At 53.4% G+C, this 14749-nt stretch overlaps 1 protein-coding gene across 1 annotated transcript; it reads left to right on the top strand.

Annotated features, from left to right (window-relative positions):
* Window positions 1-1525: 1525 nt before the first annotated feature.
* Window positions 1526-9402, top strand: LOC125917244 (fatty-acid amide hydrolase 1; the record flags this gene model as incomplete). The annotated part of the gene is made up of 13 exons (XM_049623494.1): window positions 1526-1702; window positions 1933-2066; window positions 2144-2350; window positions 2602-2642; window positions 2866-2990; window positions 3847-3972; window positions 4515-4612; window positions 6090-6189; window positions 6475-6515; window positions 7286-7325; window positions 7801-7909; window positions 8476-8621; window positions 8997-9402. Coding segments are annotated over 13 exons (1473 nt in total), but the record flags the coding sequence as incomplete, so codon positions are not given.
* Between the last annotated feature and the right edge of the window lie 5347 nt (window positions 9403-14749).

The raw sequence follows: 14749 nt of genomic DNA, 5'->3' as shown, positions 1-14749 counted from the left end.
AAGAAGAAGAAGAAGAAGAAGAAGAAGAAGAAGAAGAAGAAGAAGAAGGGAAGAGGGGCAGAGAGAGAGGGAGAGAGAATCCCAAGCAGGCTCCATGCTCAGCACGGAGCTTGATGTGGGGTTTGATCCCATGACTGTGAGATCATGACCTGAGCTGAAATCAAGAGTTGGATACTTAACCGACTGAGCCACCCGGGTGCCTCTCTTTCTAACATTCTAACACATTTTCTCATGGCATCCTAGGGCTTGTCTTATCCTTTGCTTTCCCCTGTGGCTCCTTGTGGGCAGAGCTTGTCTCATTTGTCTTTGTACTTGGTGCTGAATACTTACTGGCTTTCATACAGTAAGTGTTCAAGGAATGTGTTTGAAATGAAATGAAAGAAAAAGAATTGTGCTTTGTGAGTTGACTTGTGTGTAATTTCTTGAAACAGAGTGTGTGACAGTGGGTATGACCACTAGGCAGGTGGACATGCATGCCGGGTGACTGATGGGTGTGTGACAGTGGTGTGAGTGACTGCAGCAGAGAGTGAGGGAGATTGGCTGTATGGGGAGAGAGGACTGTATGCAGACCCCCGCACTGGCTGTGCCGGGGGGACACAGGCAGTCTTGACAGACTGTGCTGCGTCTCCTCTGTCAATGCCCCTGAAAAGTTGCTGCCCTTCGTAATCACCCACAAGTGAGCATTCTCGTCACAGATTGGCCTCTTCCCTGCCTGCCTTGGGTAACCTGGAGACCGATTTCATGTGCCAAGTTGTGGCAATGGGACCCACACCCATTTTCCTCAGATGTTTCACAGGGACAGGAGTATTTACTGAAAGCTGTGTATCATTTTGCCCTGGTCTATCCCTCCCATAGGGCCTTGTGGAATGTGGTTTGAGGGCTATGGAAAGACCCCATGGCAGATGGCTACTGTTAGTGCATTGTTCCTTTTAGGCAGGCTGCCATCCCTTTAAGTGATTGGTATTAGTCAGTCACTCCTCTATGTGACTTCATGATCAGATTCAAGAGTTTCTGGGAAAGGGGAGGGTTAGCTGGGGCAGGTGTGGGCCAGGCCTGGGGCAGGAGAGAACATGCTGGCCTCTGGGAGGCTGGAACCTGGCTCTAGTCCTGCTCTGTGCTGACTCCCGGTGTGGGCTGAGATGGGGATCTGCCCCTATCTGGTTCCTCCTGACTGCTTCACAGGCAGAGATGTACCTTAGGGGAGGAGGTGGAGCGGCCAGAGGTCATCTTCCTCCCAGCTCATCCCCTCTGGGGAGCATCTGAGGCCAGTGTCTTGCTCCTTTGCGTGCCTTGTTTGTGCCCTGGCCCTGGAGTTACTCTCTCTGTCTTTGGGTTGAGGCCAGAGACTGCCAGGGTGAGGTTGGGACTAGAGGTCCCCAGTGAGATGGGTGGTGGGCCCTAAGTTATTCTCTGCCCTCCTGGCTCCGGGCCATGTTGCTGGTTTTTCCCTGGGTATACTTTAAAAGGCCAATTTCATGTTATGTATATTCTACCACAATTTTTCTTTTTTTTTTTTTTAAAAAAGGCCAATCTCACTTTGCCTTGTGTCCATTTCTCCCTCTTCCAGGCCTGGGAAGTAAACAAAGAGACCAACTGTGTAACCACCTACCTGGCAGACTGTGAGACTCAGCTGTCCCAGGCCCCAAAGCGGGGCCTGCTCTATGGAGTCCCTGTGAGCCTCAAGGAGTGCTTCAGCTACAAGGTATGCCCTTGCCTCACATCAGGCTTCAATCCCCACCCCTGCCCCTGCCAGCCATGTCTGCATCCTGGGTTACCCTGGGCCCTCAGAGGAAGTATCAGGTCCAGAGGCCTTGAGAGGGACCATGGGTGTGCTCTGCCTTGGCCTGTGAGATGGCAGTAAGAGTGGACCCTCTGCTGAAGGGCCCCTGATCCATCAGCTGTACACCTCTTGGCGCCTATCCTTCCCTCTAGGGCCAGGATTCAACACTGGGCTTGAGCCTGAACGAGAGCATGCCTGCAGAGTGTGACAGTGTGGTGGTGCAGGTGCTGAAGCTACAGGGCGCTGTGCCCTTCGTGCACACCAACATCCCTCAGTCCATGTTCAGGTTGGATTGGGTGCCGGGTGGGGGCAGGGGCATTGGCACCAGTGTGACCTGAGCTGACCCTTTCTTGCTTCCCCCAGCTATGACTGCAGTAATCCCCTCTTTGGCCAGACCTTGAACCCACTGAAGTCCTCTAAGAGCCCAGGTGGCTCCTCTGGGGGTGAAGGGGCCCTCATTGCGGGTGGAGGCTCCCCCCTGGGCTTAGGTACTGACATCGGAGGCAGTATCCGCTTTCCCTCCTCCTTCTGTGGCATCTGTGGCCTCAAGCCCACGGGAAACCGCATCAGGTATGGTGTGGGTGGTGGGTGGAGGGAGCTCCTGGATCTCTTGCTCTATGATCTTGGCCTAGCTCTCAACCTCTCTAGGCCCCAGGCAAGGATTTCCTCACTCTGGGGTTTTCCTGGGAGGGAATGTCACAGCACCATTGGTGTTGGTTCCTACTTTCTAAAGTGGTGAGAGTTCTAAGCTGCTGTATGGGTTTGAGGTTGGGCAGAGGGTGACCATTTCCTGTTTCCAACATTTTGTGTTTCTTATCCAGCAAGAGTGGCCTGAAGGGCTGTGTCTATGGACAGGTAGCAGGTGAGGTCTGGGGTTCCCTCAGTGCCCTGGTGGAGGGGGGTCTGCCTGATCCAGTTCTACCCTGCATCTCCTGGGGGCAGTGTTTGGCTCCCAGCCTGGTCTAGGTGGGAGTTCCTACTTCCATGTCTCTGCTCACACTCCTAGGCCATGTCCCAGCCCTTGCTTGTGCCCCAGAGCCCATTAGGGTAGGGTGATCTTTTTCCTTCCCCTCCCTGCCCCACAGTGCAAATGTCAGTTGGCCCCATGGCCCGGGATGTGGAAAGCCTAGCACTGTGCCTGCGAGCGCTACTGTGTGAGGACATGTTCCGCTTGGACGCTGCCGTGCCCCCGCTGCCCTTCAAGGAGGAGGTGAGCAGGGTTGGGGGGCATGGGGTTGAATTTGGTTATCACTGGTGCTCCTGAGCCCAGAGAGCAGCCCCTTGGCATTGTGGATAGGGCTTGGAGGTTCTGTTTCCTGAAACCCACCCTCAAGGGTCTGCAGCCAGGGTCAACTTCTCTGCAGTCAGCCACCAGATGGAGCTCTTGCCTGCATGTGGAGACCCTGAAGCTTCCAAACTGGCCTGGTGGGGTGGGGCTCTGCTGAGGAAAGGCCCCCCCCTTCTGACCCCAGCCTCTTCTGCAGTCATCGAGAAACAGGAGACGCATCTCAGAGAACAACTTGAGGGAGAACTTGGGTGTTTCTTGGTAGGCAGAATATCTGGACTTGGTGGGGTGAGTTCCTGCTCCTTGACAGAAGATATTCTAACAACCCGGTGGTTCATGAACCCCTTTCTGAAAGGGAGGAAAGGAGAGGTGAGGTCCCTTTTATGAGGTCTGGAACAAATTATCATGGGAGCCAGGACTTGCATTCTTGAAACAGGCAGTGGAGGGCCTTGGCTCAGGATGCCTGGGTTCTGGACCTAGTGTTGTCAGTATGTACTGGGCCTGTTTGCCCGTCTTCCTATCAACACCTAAAGCCTCAGTTTCATCATATGACCAGTGGGAACCCTCATCCTTGCTGGGCCCCTCCTGCAGAGTCATTGTGAAGGTGTTTTGTGAAAGGGTCAGAGGCAGAAAGGGCTGGCCTCTCAGACAGTCATTTTCCGGGGATCCAGGCTGCAGCTTCTCAGCTGTGTTTGGGGCTGAGTAGCTTCTAAGATCCCTAGGAGCCCTACTTTGGGCTTCCCTCTCTTGACCTGATTCTGACTCCTGTGTTTGCCCCCAGGTCTACACAAGCTCTCGGCCCCTGCGTGTGGGGTATTATGAGACCGACAACTATACCACACCAACCCCGGCCATGAAGCGGGCCCTGCTGGAGACGAAGCAGAGCCTGGAGGCTGCTGGCCACACGGTATGGCTGTGGGAACCTGGAAGTCCTGGTGTGGCCCCTCCTTCGGGAAACGTTCCTGGTACCCATGGCTGCCGCCTGTCCCTGGCATCCTCTCACCCTGATTATTCTGTGGTTGGGATGGGAACTGTGTTCCTGTGGGACCATAGATAGAGGGCTGATCGTATTAATTAGGTTAAGTGATTGGTGATGAACTCAGCCCTGTGCTGGGGATGTGTGAGTGCTATATGGGAGGCTCTCATCAACTACAAACAGTGGTGCACAACTGTCCAGAGATTCCCACCATCCCAGGGTGGTGAGCCAACGGGCTCTACTCTGCTTATCTGAGACAAGTTAGTTCATGTATGGCTTGGCTTGACTTCTCTCATGGTAATGCATTTTAAGGGAGTTTTCATGGGTCAGTAAGGCTGCCTTTGTGGCTCCAGGGGGTGCTACCATGCAGGCAGGATTGGTCCAGTCCATTCTCAGGGCCGCCTGGGAAGCATGGGGGTTGTGGCAGTCAAGGGTTTTTAGGTGTGGGGGCCTTATACTCCTTAATCTTGCAGCTGATCCCCTTCCTGCCAAGCAATATACCCCATGCTCTGGAGATCCTCTCAACAGGTGGGCTGTTCAGTGATGGTGGCCACAGCTTCCTACAGAACTTGTGAGTGATGTGGACTTTGGGGTCTGGGGTGGGGACATTAGACCCAGAGAGAGCAATGGGTTCTGTTACTCCCAGTGTGGGCCAATCTGGCAGAAAATGGGAGACAGGCCTCAGCTGAACACAAAGAAGCTCTGAGAATTCTGGGCAGGGACCTCTCTGCCCCTCTAATTGTGCAGACTGAGCCTGGAGATCCTTTGCCAGGGAGACTTTAGAAAGGTACTGGCTCAAGGGGAGGCTGGATTGAGCAGAGCTTAATTGATGGGAGCTCATTGGGAGGTAGGAGGTGGTCAGGGGAGTTGCTTGTCTATTTGGGGAAGATTGGGAGACAAGGGCAGGATGAAACAGGAAGAGAGACATCTAGACATCATGCTGTGACTCCAGGCTCTTCTGACTTGAGCCAAGTCTGCCTTTTCAGTAGTTTTCTCTTCTGTAGAGTAGGAGTGGGTGGGTTGGGCCAGGCCTACTTTAAGGGACTTTATTTTTTATTTTTTATTTATTTTTGAGACAGAGACAGAGCATGAATGGGGGAGGGTCAGAGAGAGAGGGAGACATAGAATCCGAAGCAGGCTCCAGGCTCTGGGCTGTTAGCACAGAGCCCGACTTGGGACTCGAAGTCATGGACCATGAGATCATGACCTGAGCTGAAGTCGGACGCTTAACTGACTGAGCCACCCAGGTACCCCACTACTTTAAGGGACTTTAAAGAGCTCATGTTTAGAGAAGCCTTTGGTCCTTAAGGGTTGATAGGAGTGGAAGATAGATCTGTGAAGGTGCCTCCTGGTCATGTGCCTGGGCTGACTTGACTTCCTCTCGTAGCTGAGTATGGTCCAGTCTTCAGCAGAAGGGGCTGCCCCTCACTCTGGCCCTGGGAATGAACCCTTAGGATCAGCCTCCTGAGACCTTTCCCTGAACTCTAGAGCTAGAGACAGCCTCAGAAACAAGAGTCATGACGGCTCCGCTTGTACCTCTAGGCTGGCATCAGCATTTACAGGGGATACTCTCAGTGCCAAGCCCTGGCCAGGAAGCTATTGCCCTCATTGAGTCCTTATTGCTTTAAGCTGAGTTTGCCAGGGAGGGAGACACAGAGTCCTGCCTTGGGGAACTCCAGTGTGGAGTGGAGTCCAGGCATCCCAGTGATCAGCAGAAACAAGTCACGTGTTTAAAAGGAGGCAGATAAGGGTGTCTGGCTGGCTCAGTCTGTAGAGCATCTCGGGGTTGCCTGATCTCAGGGTTGTGGTTCTGAGCCCCATGTTGAGTGTAGAGATTAAAGAAAAAAAAAAGAAAGAAAAATCTTTTAAAAAATAAATAAAAGGAGGCAGGTGAAGGGGTTGGAGACCAGTGGTTACCAGAGTCTGTTGAAGAGGGAGTCTAGAGGGTATCACCGAAGAGATGACACTGAGTAGGGAGTGCTGGACTGGACCCAAGCCAGGAGGGAGGCCTGGGGAGGAAATGCTGAACTGGACCCTTTGTCTCCCAGCAAAGGTGATTTTGTGGACCCCTGCTTGGGAGACCTGATCTCAGTTCTGAAGATACCCAGGTGTTTGAAAGGACTGCTGGCTTTCCTGCTAAAGCCTCTGGTGAGGGCACAAGGAGTGGAGGGTTGGGGTGGGCTGGCAGGGGGCCTCTGGGGCTCTTCCCCTCTCGCCTTAGCCTCTCTTGGTTTGGGTGAGCATGGCCTCCTCTTCTCTCCAACCCCCACCCATACTCCTCACCCCATGCCCTGCAATCTTCAGCCAGCCTGTGTGCTAAAAGAGGTGCTGACCTGGGACCTGGGGGAAGGGACAGAAGGAAAAGAGGCACAGGTGGCTTGGCTGCACTCAGCCCAAAGCTGAGTCACTAACACTGTGTTTGTCCTTTGGCAGTTCCCGAGGATGGCAGCCTTTCTTGGCAGTATGAAGTCCCGGTAAGGACATTTCCTATGCCTAGATCCCACCCCCCTCTTCCCCTGACCTGGGGTTAAGTGGTTTCTGACAGGAAGAGATGAGGGAAGTAGCTTCTGAGGTGGAAGTGGCCCAGCCAGGGTGGCAACCTCTGTGGCTTTCAGATGGGACCTTGAAGTTTGCCTTCTCAGGGTCCAGGTCTGGCTAGAGAGGAGAAGCCTGAAAGGGATCACGGAAGGATGGGTTGGAGAGGAGAAGACCTGGCTATGCATGGGTAGAAAGGACCAGGAAAGGAAGCATGTTGAGGCACAGGGGAGAGGGGGCTACTTGGGAACCTGTGAGAGACGCTGCTCTTGGAGGTCTGACATGAACTGAGCTTCACTGGGTCCTGCCTGCCCCTTAGTGCCTCGGGTGGGAAAAGGGCATAAATGGCCTTATTTTTAGGCCCTGACATCCTCTGGACTTGCCCCTTCTCTCACTGCCAGGCATTTAGGACCTTTGGCAGCTCTGGCCTCTCTTGTGTACTAAGGGTAGTTGGGAATCAGGCCTGATATGGTCCTGGCTGTGCTGTGAAGTCACTAAGTGGCATAGCCTAAGTCCCTCTTGGGGCCTGATTTTCTCAGCAGGACATGAACTTAGGGATTTGAAATTCTCCCTTGTATTGCATCTGCCTCAGAGCTCCCATAGTTGAGAAGCGCCCATGGAGGATTGAGATCTGGGGGGGGGGGGGGTTAGGAGTAGGAGTCTGATGTTGCAAATCCCCATGGCCAGTGACCTCGTTCCCTCTGCCTAGGTCGGCTGGAAAGCTCTGGGAACTGCAGTACGAGATTGAGGTGAGGTCAGAGCCCCTAGAGTGGAGTAGGGTGGGGGATGGGGTAGAGTTAGACAGGACACCTACCAGTGGGCTCTCTTGGCCACTGATCCCTCTGGTCCCCTGGAGTAGCCTGTCATTCCCCCTTTTGCTCCCTGGACTGGTCTGTGATCCTCACTTGCCTAGGTGCTCATCCTTAGGGACTGGGTCAGTCAGCTCCTGTCCTGGCTGCCTCTTTGCCCCCACTGGTGCTGTCTGGCACTACGTGGCCCCACCCTGGCAGGAAAAATGATGTTTATGATTCGTGTGGGAGGTGGAGCAACTGATGCTGCCTGAGAGTGGCCATGCCTGTGTGCCCCAAGGACCTCCATCCCTTCCAGGCTTAGTCCAGACCCAGGGGCAGGTGCTGGGGCCCGAGCCACCCTGGCCACAGTCCCTTCATTAGAGAGTCTCTGTGATGGGCTGGGTCCAAGGGCTCCTTCTGGCATCCTCCCCAGGTGTACCGCAACTCTGTGATTGCCCAGTGGAGAGCACTGGACCTGGATGTGTTGCTCACGCCCATGCTGGGCCCTGCTCTGAACCTGAATGCTCCCGGCAGGGCCACAGGTGAGGCCTGCTGCCCCACCACACCCCTGACACTCCCACCTGCCTTTCCTCCTCTGGAAGTGCGGCCCAGTGTCCAGAAGGCTGCTGGGAAGTAGAAGAGGAGCCTTAGGGGAGGGCTACACCCCTTGGGGAGGGCCCTGCCCTTGGGGAGCTCACAGTCTGGCTGGAGAGATGGGAGTCATGTGGGATGTCCTGGGTGGGAATGAGCTCCCTGTTCACAGCACTACTGAAGTTGGTGATCTTGAGTTACAGAGTCTATGGTTTGGGGAGGTGGCGTTTAAAGTCCAGGTGGGATTTAGATAAGCCAAGAAAATAGGGACAACATTCCAGGTGGGGAAGCTTCATGGGCAAGGGCACAGGGCAAGCCCCAGCAGGTTCTCCAGCCTACCTTGAATCTGGATTCCTGAGCTTTGTCACTCACCTGAATCTCTGTGGCCCTGGGAGAGAGCCCCTCTCTGTCTGTGGAGGCAGGGTGCCATTTCCCGGGATGAAAGGCTGGGGTACAGAGAAGACGGTTGGCATTGAAGGTCGCCTGGCTTGCTGTAGCCGCTTGTGTTGTGTTTCAGCGGCTGTCAGCTACACTCTGCTCTACAACTGCCTGGACTTCCCAGCGGGGGTGGTGCCTGTCACCACAGTGACCGCTGAGGACGAGGCTCAGATGGAACATTACAGGGGCTACTTTGGAGATATCTGGGACAAGGCGCTACAGAAGGTGAGGCCACAGGGCCTGGCTTGGCCCCCAGGGTCCCCCTTCCCCTGGACTCCCACCCGCACCCCAATGCTGGCTGCTGTGAAGGAAGCAGCATAAGTGCATGTAGTCCTTGCCTGCATTTTTTTTCCTTTTCTTTTTTAAGTAAGCTCTACATCCAATCTGGGGCTCGAACTCATGACCCCAGGATCAAGAGTCACATACTCTACTGACTGAGCCAGCCAGGCACCCCCTCGCTCACCTTTCTTCATGAGAGAACCTGAAGGACAGCAGCCCGGCCCTGCCATGCTGCCCCTCCTCTCCAGCTGGGGTGCTTTCTGGTCCCTCGCGGGGTCTTGCCTCCTCTACCTCCCATCCTGATACCTGTGTCCCTCACAGGCCGTGAAGAAGAGCGTGGGGCTGCCCGTGGCCGTGCAGTGTGTGGCTCTGCCCTGGCAAGAAGAGTTGTGTCTGCGGTTCATGCGGGAGGTGGAGCGACTGATGACCCCTGAAAAGCAGCCATCCTGACTGCCACCCACTGGGCTCTGGGGACCTGAGATCCACTCGATCTGTGCCCAGCCTAGTCTGGGCACAGCTGCCACCCTGTGAGGAAATGTTCAGCCTGGGCCAGAGGCTTCCATGTACCCCTCCCCTGATCTTCTACAAGAAGCACAGACGCCCTGAGTCTGGACCTTGCCCTGCCTTCTGATCCCTCCCTCTGCCCTGACATGCCCACCACATGGCAGGCAGTGGGTGTGACATGGGCAAAAGCCCACTAACAGTCAAGAAATGTTTCTAGTCTGTATGCTCTCTGGCCATCATTGTCAGGGCATTGGGGGTTGAGCCCTACTCCAGCCTCGGCAATCTCATGGTTCCCATCCCCCACAGGAGGGACACAGCCTTCTCACCTCACCCATCCCCCTGTCCCCTCACTTAGACAAAGCCCTACTTTGCTAAGCATTGCCCTTCTCTTCTTCTTTCCTTTGCTCCTTCCCTCTCCAAGGATGCCCTTTCTGCTCCTCTACCATTAAATCCTTCGAGGCCCAGCTCAGATCCCTCTTTCCCAAGAAGGCCTTCCCTCCTTCCTCTGAGCCCTGGACTAGGTGGACTGTTTCTTCCCAGTCTGTTCTCTGTGGTGAGCATCTGTGGGTGGGTTTGCTTCCCTTAGTACGCTGGTTCTCCTTGACAGGAGGGACCCTAATGCTGTATCTTTGTCCTCGGCGGCCAGCAAAGGGCTGGGCATAGGGCAACAGGGAGTCTGGAGGGCTGGCCCTGAGCTGGCTCTGTTGTGGGGAGGGGGCCCATAGGCCTCGAGAAGAGAGCATGAGACAAGGCGATCTGGTAGCACTCACAGGGCTGGCCAAGGACTGGATTGTTCTAAAAGGCTTCCTGAAGGAGGAAGACATGTATTGAGTGTAGAAGGTTTCCAGAAGCTGAGATGGGGATGAGGACATCCGAGGGATAAGGAGCCACACACCCAAAAGACCACGATGAGTTTGGTAGATGGAGGTATTGAATGGGTACAGGAGAGGCAGCAGAGATACAGGTGGGGGCCAGATCAAGGTGGACTTTGGGGGTTAGTTCAGGAATTTGACTTCTGTCTCAAGGGCAATGGGGAGCTCTTAAAGGATCACAAAGATGCAGCAAAGAGCACAGACTTGGGGGACAGAGCCTGGAGAGGGATAAGGAGGCTGCTTCATGATCCTAATCTGAGGAAGGGGGCCTGAGGCCTGAGCTAGGGCTGTGGCCTAGGGGTAGGCAGAGAGGTGGTTTGGGAATTGACAGTTGGGTTAGAAGTGAGCTGTCTCAGCTCAGTCTCACCTCTGCCCAATCTGCCAGCCCACCTTTTACAGGACTGCGTTGCCTGGCGGGTGGGCAACTAGTCTATGACTAGTCTGGGGACTTCCTGGCCCCGCTAAGCAGAGCTCACTCTTCCCTGGCCCCAGCTCTAACTCCCCTACTTACTGCAGAAGATGTTTCTGAGCCTAAGCCCTCAGGCCAGGCGGGTCCTAACCCTATCTGGCCCACTTCAGATTCTTTTCAGGGTAAGCTGCCTTCCCAAGGCTTCCTTCTCCACCCTGATTTTCCTACTTCTTTGGAGGGACTTTGCCTTCCAGGTTACATGGCCAGGGGCACCTCCACTGTCTGACAGTGGTATCCCTGCTCGGCCTGAGGCCTCACACTTCAAGACCAAAATCACATGGACATCCAGATTGGGACAGCCAGATACTTGCTGCACTTTGCCCAGATTCCTTGTAACTGCTGTGTCATTTTGCCTCATATCATTCCATAGAATCATCTGTGCCCTGGCCTGTACCCCTCCCTTGGCTTCTTCCTGCCCCATTTCTCTTTGGTTACTGATAAACTTGTGCTTTTAGACACAAGGCCACAGGGCGAGGGTGCCTGTCCTTGCCTTCACTGCTTCATTGATTTGCCCTTGGAGGCCAGTGTGGGTGGCCCTGCCTAGCCCTGTGCTCAGTTCAAGCTTGACTCCCATCCTCCAGAGGCTCCAGGGCTTCTGGGGGTGGTTGGACATTAACACAAACACATCAGCAACCTGCGTGATCACTGCCTGGGGAAAGGTTAGACAAGGGTCAAATGCTGCTGAGGGGTGGGGGAGGTGGTCACCGCAGCCAGTGAATGTCCAGAGGTCCCAACCCACATAGACAGCTAGGTCGAGACAGGTAGTGCTGCATTTTCCCCCAATTCCGTGTAACTGCAGTGTCAGTTTGTCTCATATCGTTCCATAAAACCACCTGCCTCCACTTTTCTCCTCTTGCCCCACTTTTCTCTTTGGTTACTGATATCCTTGTGCTTTTAGACCTGAGGCTGCAGGGAGGAGGCACCTGTCCTTCTATCCTTCACTGCTTCGTTGATTCACCCTTTGAGCCCCAGTGTGGACCTTCCCAGCCTGTACTCAGTGGTGTTGGAGCTCTACCAAGCTTGACTTCCATCCTCAAGAGGCTCCCGGGCTTGTGGGACATTAACTCTGGGGGTTGGACATTAACTCAAACATCCGCTCCTGGGTGATCAGGGCTCAGAGAAAGGTTAGACAAGGGGTAAATGCTGCCAAGGAGTGGGGAAGGTGGTGCCCGGGGCCAGTGAGTAGCCACTGTGTTCCATCTTCACTGCTACACTAGCTCTCTAGTCCATGCCACCTGCCTCTCATCTGGCAGTGCAGTAACCGAATGGGGCTTCCCTGCTTCCATCTGCACCTGGTCCCCAGTCCACTTTCCATGCAATCACCAGCGGGAATGCTTTGAAAGTGTAAATCCGATTGAGTCACTTGCTTCAGGCCTTCTCATGGCTTCCCATCACACCCAGAATCAATAAAATCCAGTCTCCTCCTTGTGTCTTACAAGGCTCTGTGGGATAGGGCCCTTGCTTACCTCTCTAGCCTCATCTCCGGTGGCTCTTTCTCTCATCCATTGTGCTCCAGTCACATGAGCACCTTTCTGTTTCTTGATCATCTCCAGCTGGTTCCTGTTGCAGAGCCTCTGTGTTATGCTGACTAGTTTCCCCTGCTTGGAACACTCAGCTCCAGTGTCACTTCCCTGATCACCCACTTGTAAAACAGCTTGTCTGACCCTGTCTAATGTGTTACCCTTTGTACTTTGTAGCACTGATGCTATCTGGAATTATATGGTGGTTTTTTGTCTCCTCCACTCAAACAAGCTTCCTGAGAGCTGCACGTTGTCTTGCTCACCATTATCTTCTTGGCATGTGGAGTGGCACTTATAAGGTGCTTAATTCAGTGACTATCAAGTGAGCGTCTCCTAGGGACCGAGCAGTGTACTGGGTGCTGGCACTGCAGGGACTAGTGAGACAGACTAGATTCTTGTCCTCCTAGAGCTCACATTCTGGAGGGTGTTTGTTGAAAGAAGGGAGGAAGAGAGGCAGATGGGTGTGGTGGTGAAGACCCCGAATATTTAATGCATGGAGTGCTATGGTGACTTTTGATCAGGAAAAAGAGAGAAGGGCAGTCTGAATGATACTTACCATATACCTACTATGAACCATCTACTTTCTGGGCACTTTATAGTCATCATGTCATTTAATCTTCCTATTAACCCTGTGGTGGGCATCTTTGTCCCCTTTTACAGAAAGGTCTACAGCTAGAAGTAAGGGAATTAGCATCAAAACCTGGGTTACTCTGTGTCAGAGCCTTGGCAGAGAGCTCTTTCTGATGCCCCATGATGCTGAGGCATGGAGGAGTGACAGCATAAGCCAGCCACCTCCTCCTTCCTATCTGACCACCAGTCCAGCAGCCTCAAGACCCTGAGCACCACATGGCTACTGTCTGTTCTCAGCCTTCTCCCCTCTCCCCAGGTCCACTACTATGCTTCTTGCCTGGTGCTCCCTGCCTCAGACTGGTCTTCTCCAATTGTCCTTCATATGGCAGTTGGGTGACCTTTCTTTCTTTCTTTCTTTCTTTCTTTCTTTCTTTCTTTTTAAAAAACTTTTTTTTTAAGTTTATTTCTTTAGAGAGAAAGAAAGAGAGAGCAAAGGCAGGGGATGGTCAGAGAGGAGAGACAGAATCCCAAGCAGGCTCCACACCATCAGTGCAGAGCCCAATATGGGGCTCGAACTCATGAACAGGGAGATCATGACCCGAGCCGAGATCAAGAGTTGGACGCTTAACCAACTGTGCCACCCAGATGCTCCTGGGTGACCTTTCTAAACACAAATCTTATTATGTCTGAAACCTTTAGTATCACTTGTGTTCAGTCAGACTTCTGGCCGTGACCTATATGGTCTTGCCTGACCTGGCAAGTCTCCTTCCCGTCCACATCCTAACCATGTAGGCCTCAGGTGGTGCTTGGGACACTGTGCACACCTCCACCTCCACCCCTTTTGCTCACTGTACTTGCTGTTCCTGGAATGCTCTACTTCACATTTCCACCTACAGGTCTCCCACTTATCTGAGGTGAGGGTAGACTTTACAACTGGCAGGCTGAGTGGGAAGGGCTTCTTTGTGCTCCTGTTCATACTCCGAAGCACTCCATGTCTTAATAGATTCCAACATCTGTTAGGCTGTGGAGTTGATAACCCATTATCCCATTGGAAAAAGATGGGAATTCTTACTTCCATTTTATAGGTGGAGTAACGAGTTTAGAAAGGGTTGCTACTTTGTCCAGGGCCAAAGACTTAGAGAGACTTGAAGCCACATGCCAACTCCAAACTTCATGTACTTTCTGCTTTTGTAACACAATTCCAAGAACATGGACAACACACCCTCAGGGTGGCAAGTTCTGGGCTAGGTGACCACAAACACTGGAGACAGAAGCAAGGTCCATGCGCTGTGCTCCTCTGCTAAGGTAGATTGACAGGAGGTCTGTCATGTCCCTTTCCACCTTCCCTTCCTCTCCCTGGGGTTGTGATATTGGAGTTTAGAACACTTAGTATACCTGCTATTTGTCCCTGTTAAGGCATCATCTTTTAGGTCATCCCAGGGCTCCAGCCTATTGAGAGCCTTTGGGATTTTCTTTTTTTAAGTTTATTTATTTTGAGGCGGGGGAAACGTCAGAGTGTGGGGGAGAGAGGCTCTGCACTGGCATGGGGCTTGAACTCAGGAACTGCGAGATCATGACCTGAGATGAAATCAAGAGTCAGAAGCTTAACCAGCTGAGCCACCCAGGTGCCCTGAGAGCCTTTGGGATTCTGTTGGTCACTCCTTCTGCTCTCTCAACTTGCCCATCCACAAGTCTGAGCACAAGACCTCCTTGACTTCTAAGTCACCAATAAATATATTGATCAGATCAGGGCTGAGGAAGGACTCTGGGGTATATCACTGCAGGCCACTTGCCAGGGCAATCCGACCTGCTGCACCCTTAAGAGACAGCCACATAATCAAGTCCTGAGCCTTCCAGCCAGCCTGGACTGCCCCCTGCTCCTTCCCCCAGTTTCCCACACATAAGTTTGGGAGTGGTGACCTGTGTGTCTTAGGTCGCTCGGGGTCAGGGCATGTGGGGTTTGCTCTTGTGTGTCCAGCACCCACCATGGTGCCTGGTACTCAGCAGGTACCTGGTAAAGGCTTGTTGAATGGAGGTTTGGATGACTCATTGTTAGTGAACCCATTTTGCCCACCTGACTACTTCCTTCTCTTGTCCCCAACAGGAAACCTCCCAGCCAGTCCCTGCCCTCAGGCTTTC

This window comes from Panthera uncia, unplaced genomic scaffold (genome assembly GCF_023721935.1).
Source record: "Panthera uncia isolate 11264 unplaced genomic scaffold, Puncia_PCG_1.0 HiC_scaffold_1613, whole genome shotgun sequence".
In the NCBI taxonomy this organism is placed as follows: domain Eukaryota; kingdom Metazoa; phylum Chordata; class Mammalia; order Carnivora; family Felidae; genus Panthera; species Panthera uncia.
This window is presented reverse-complemented; position numbering and strand designations above follow the sequence as displayed.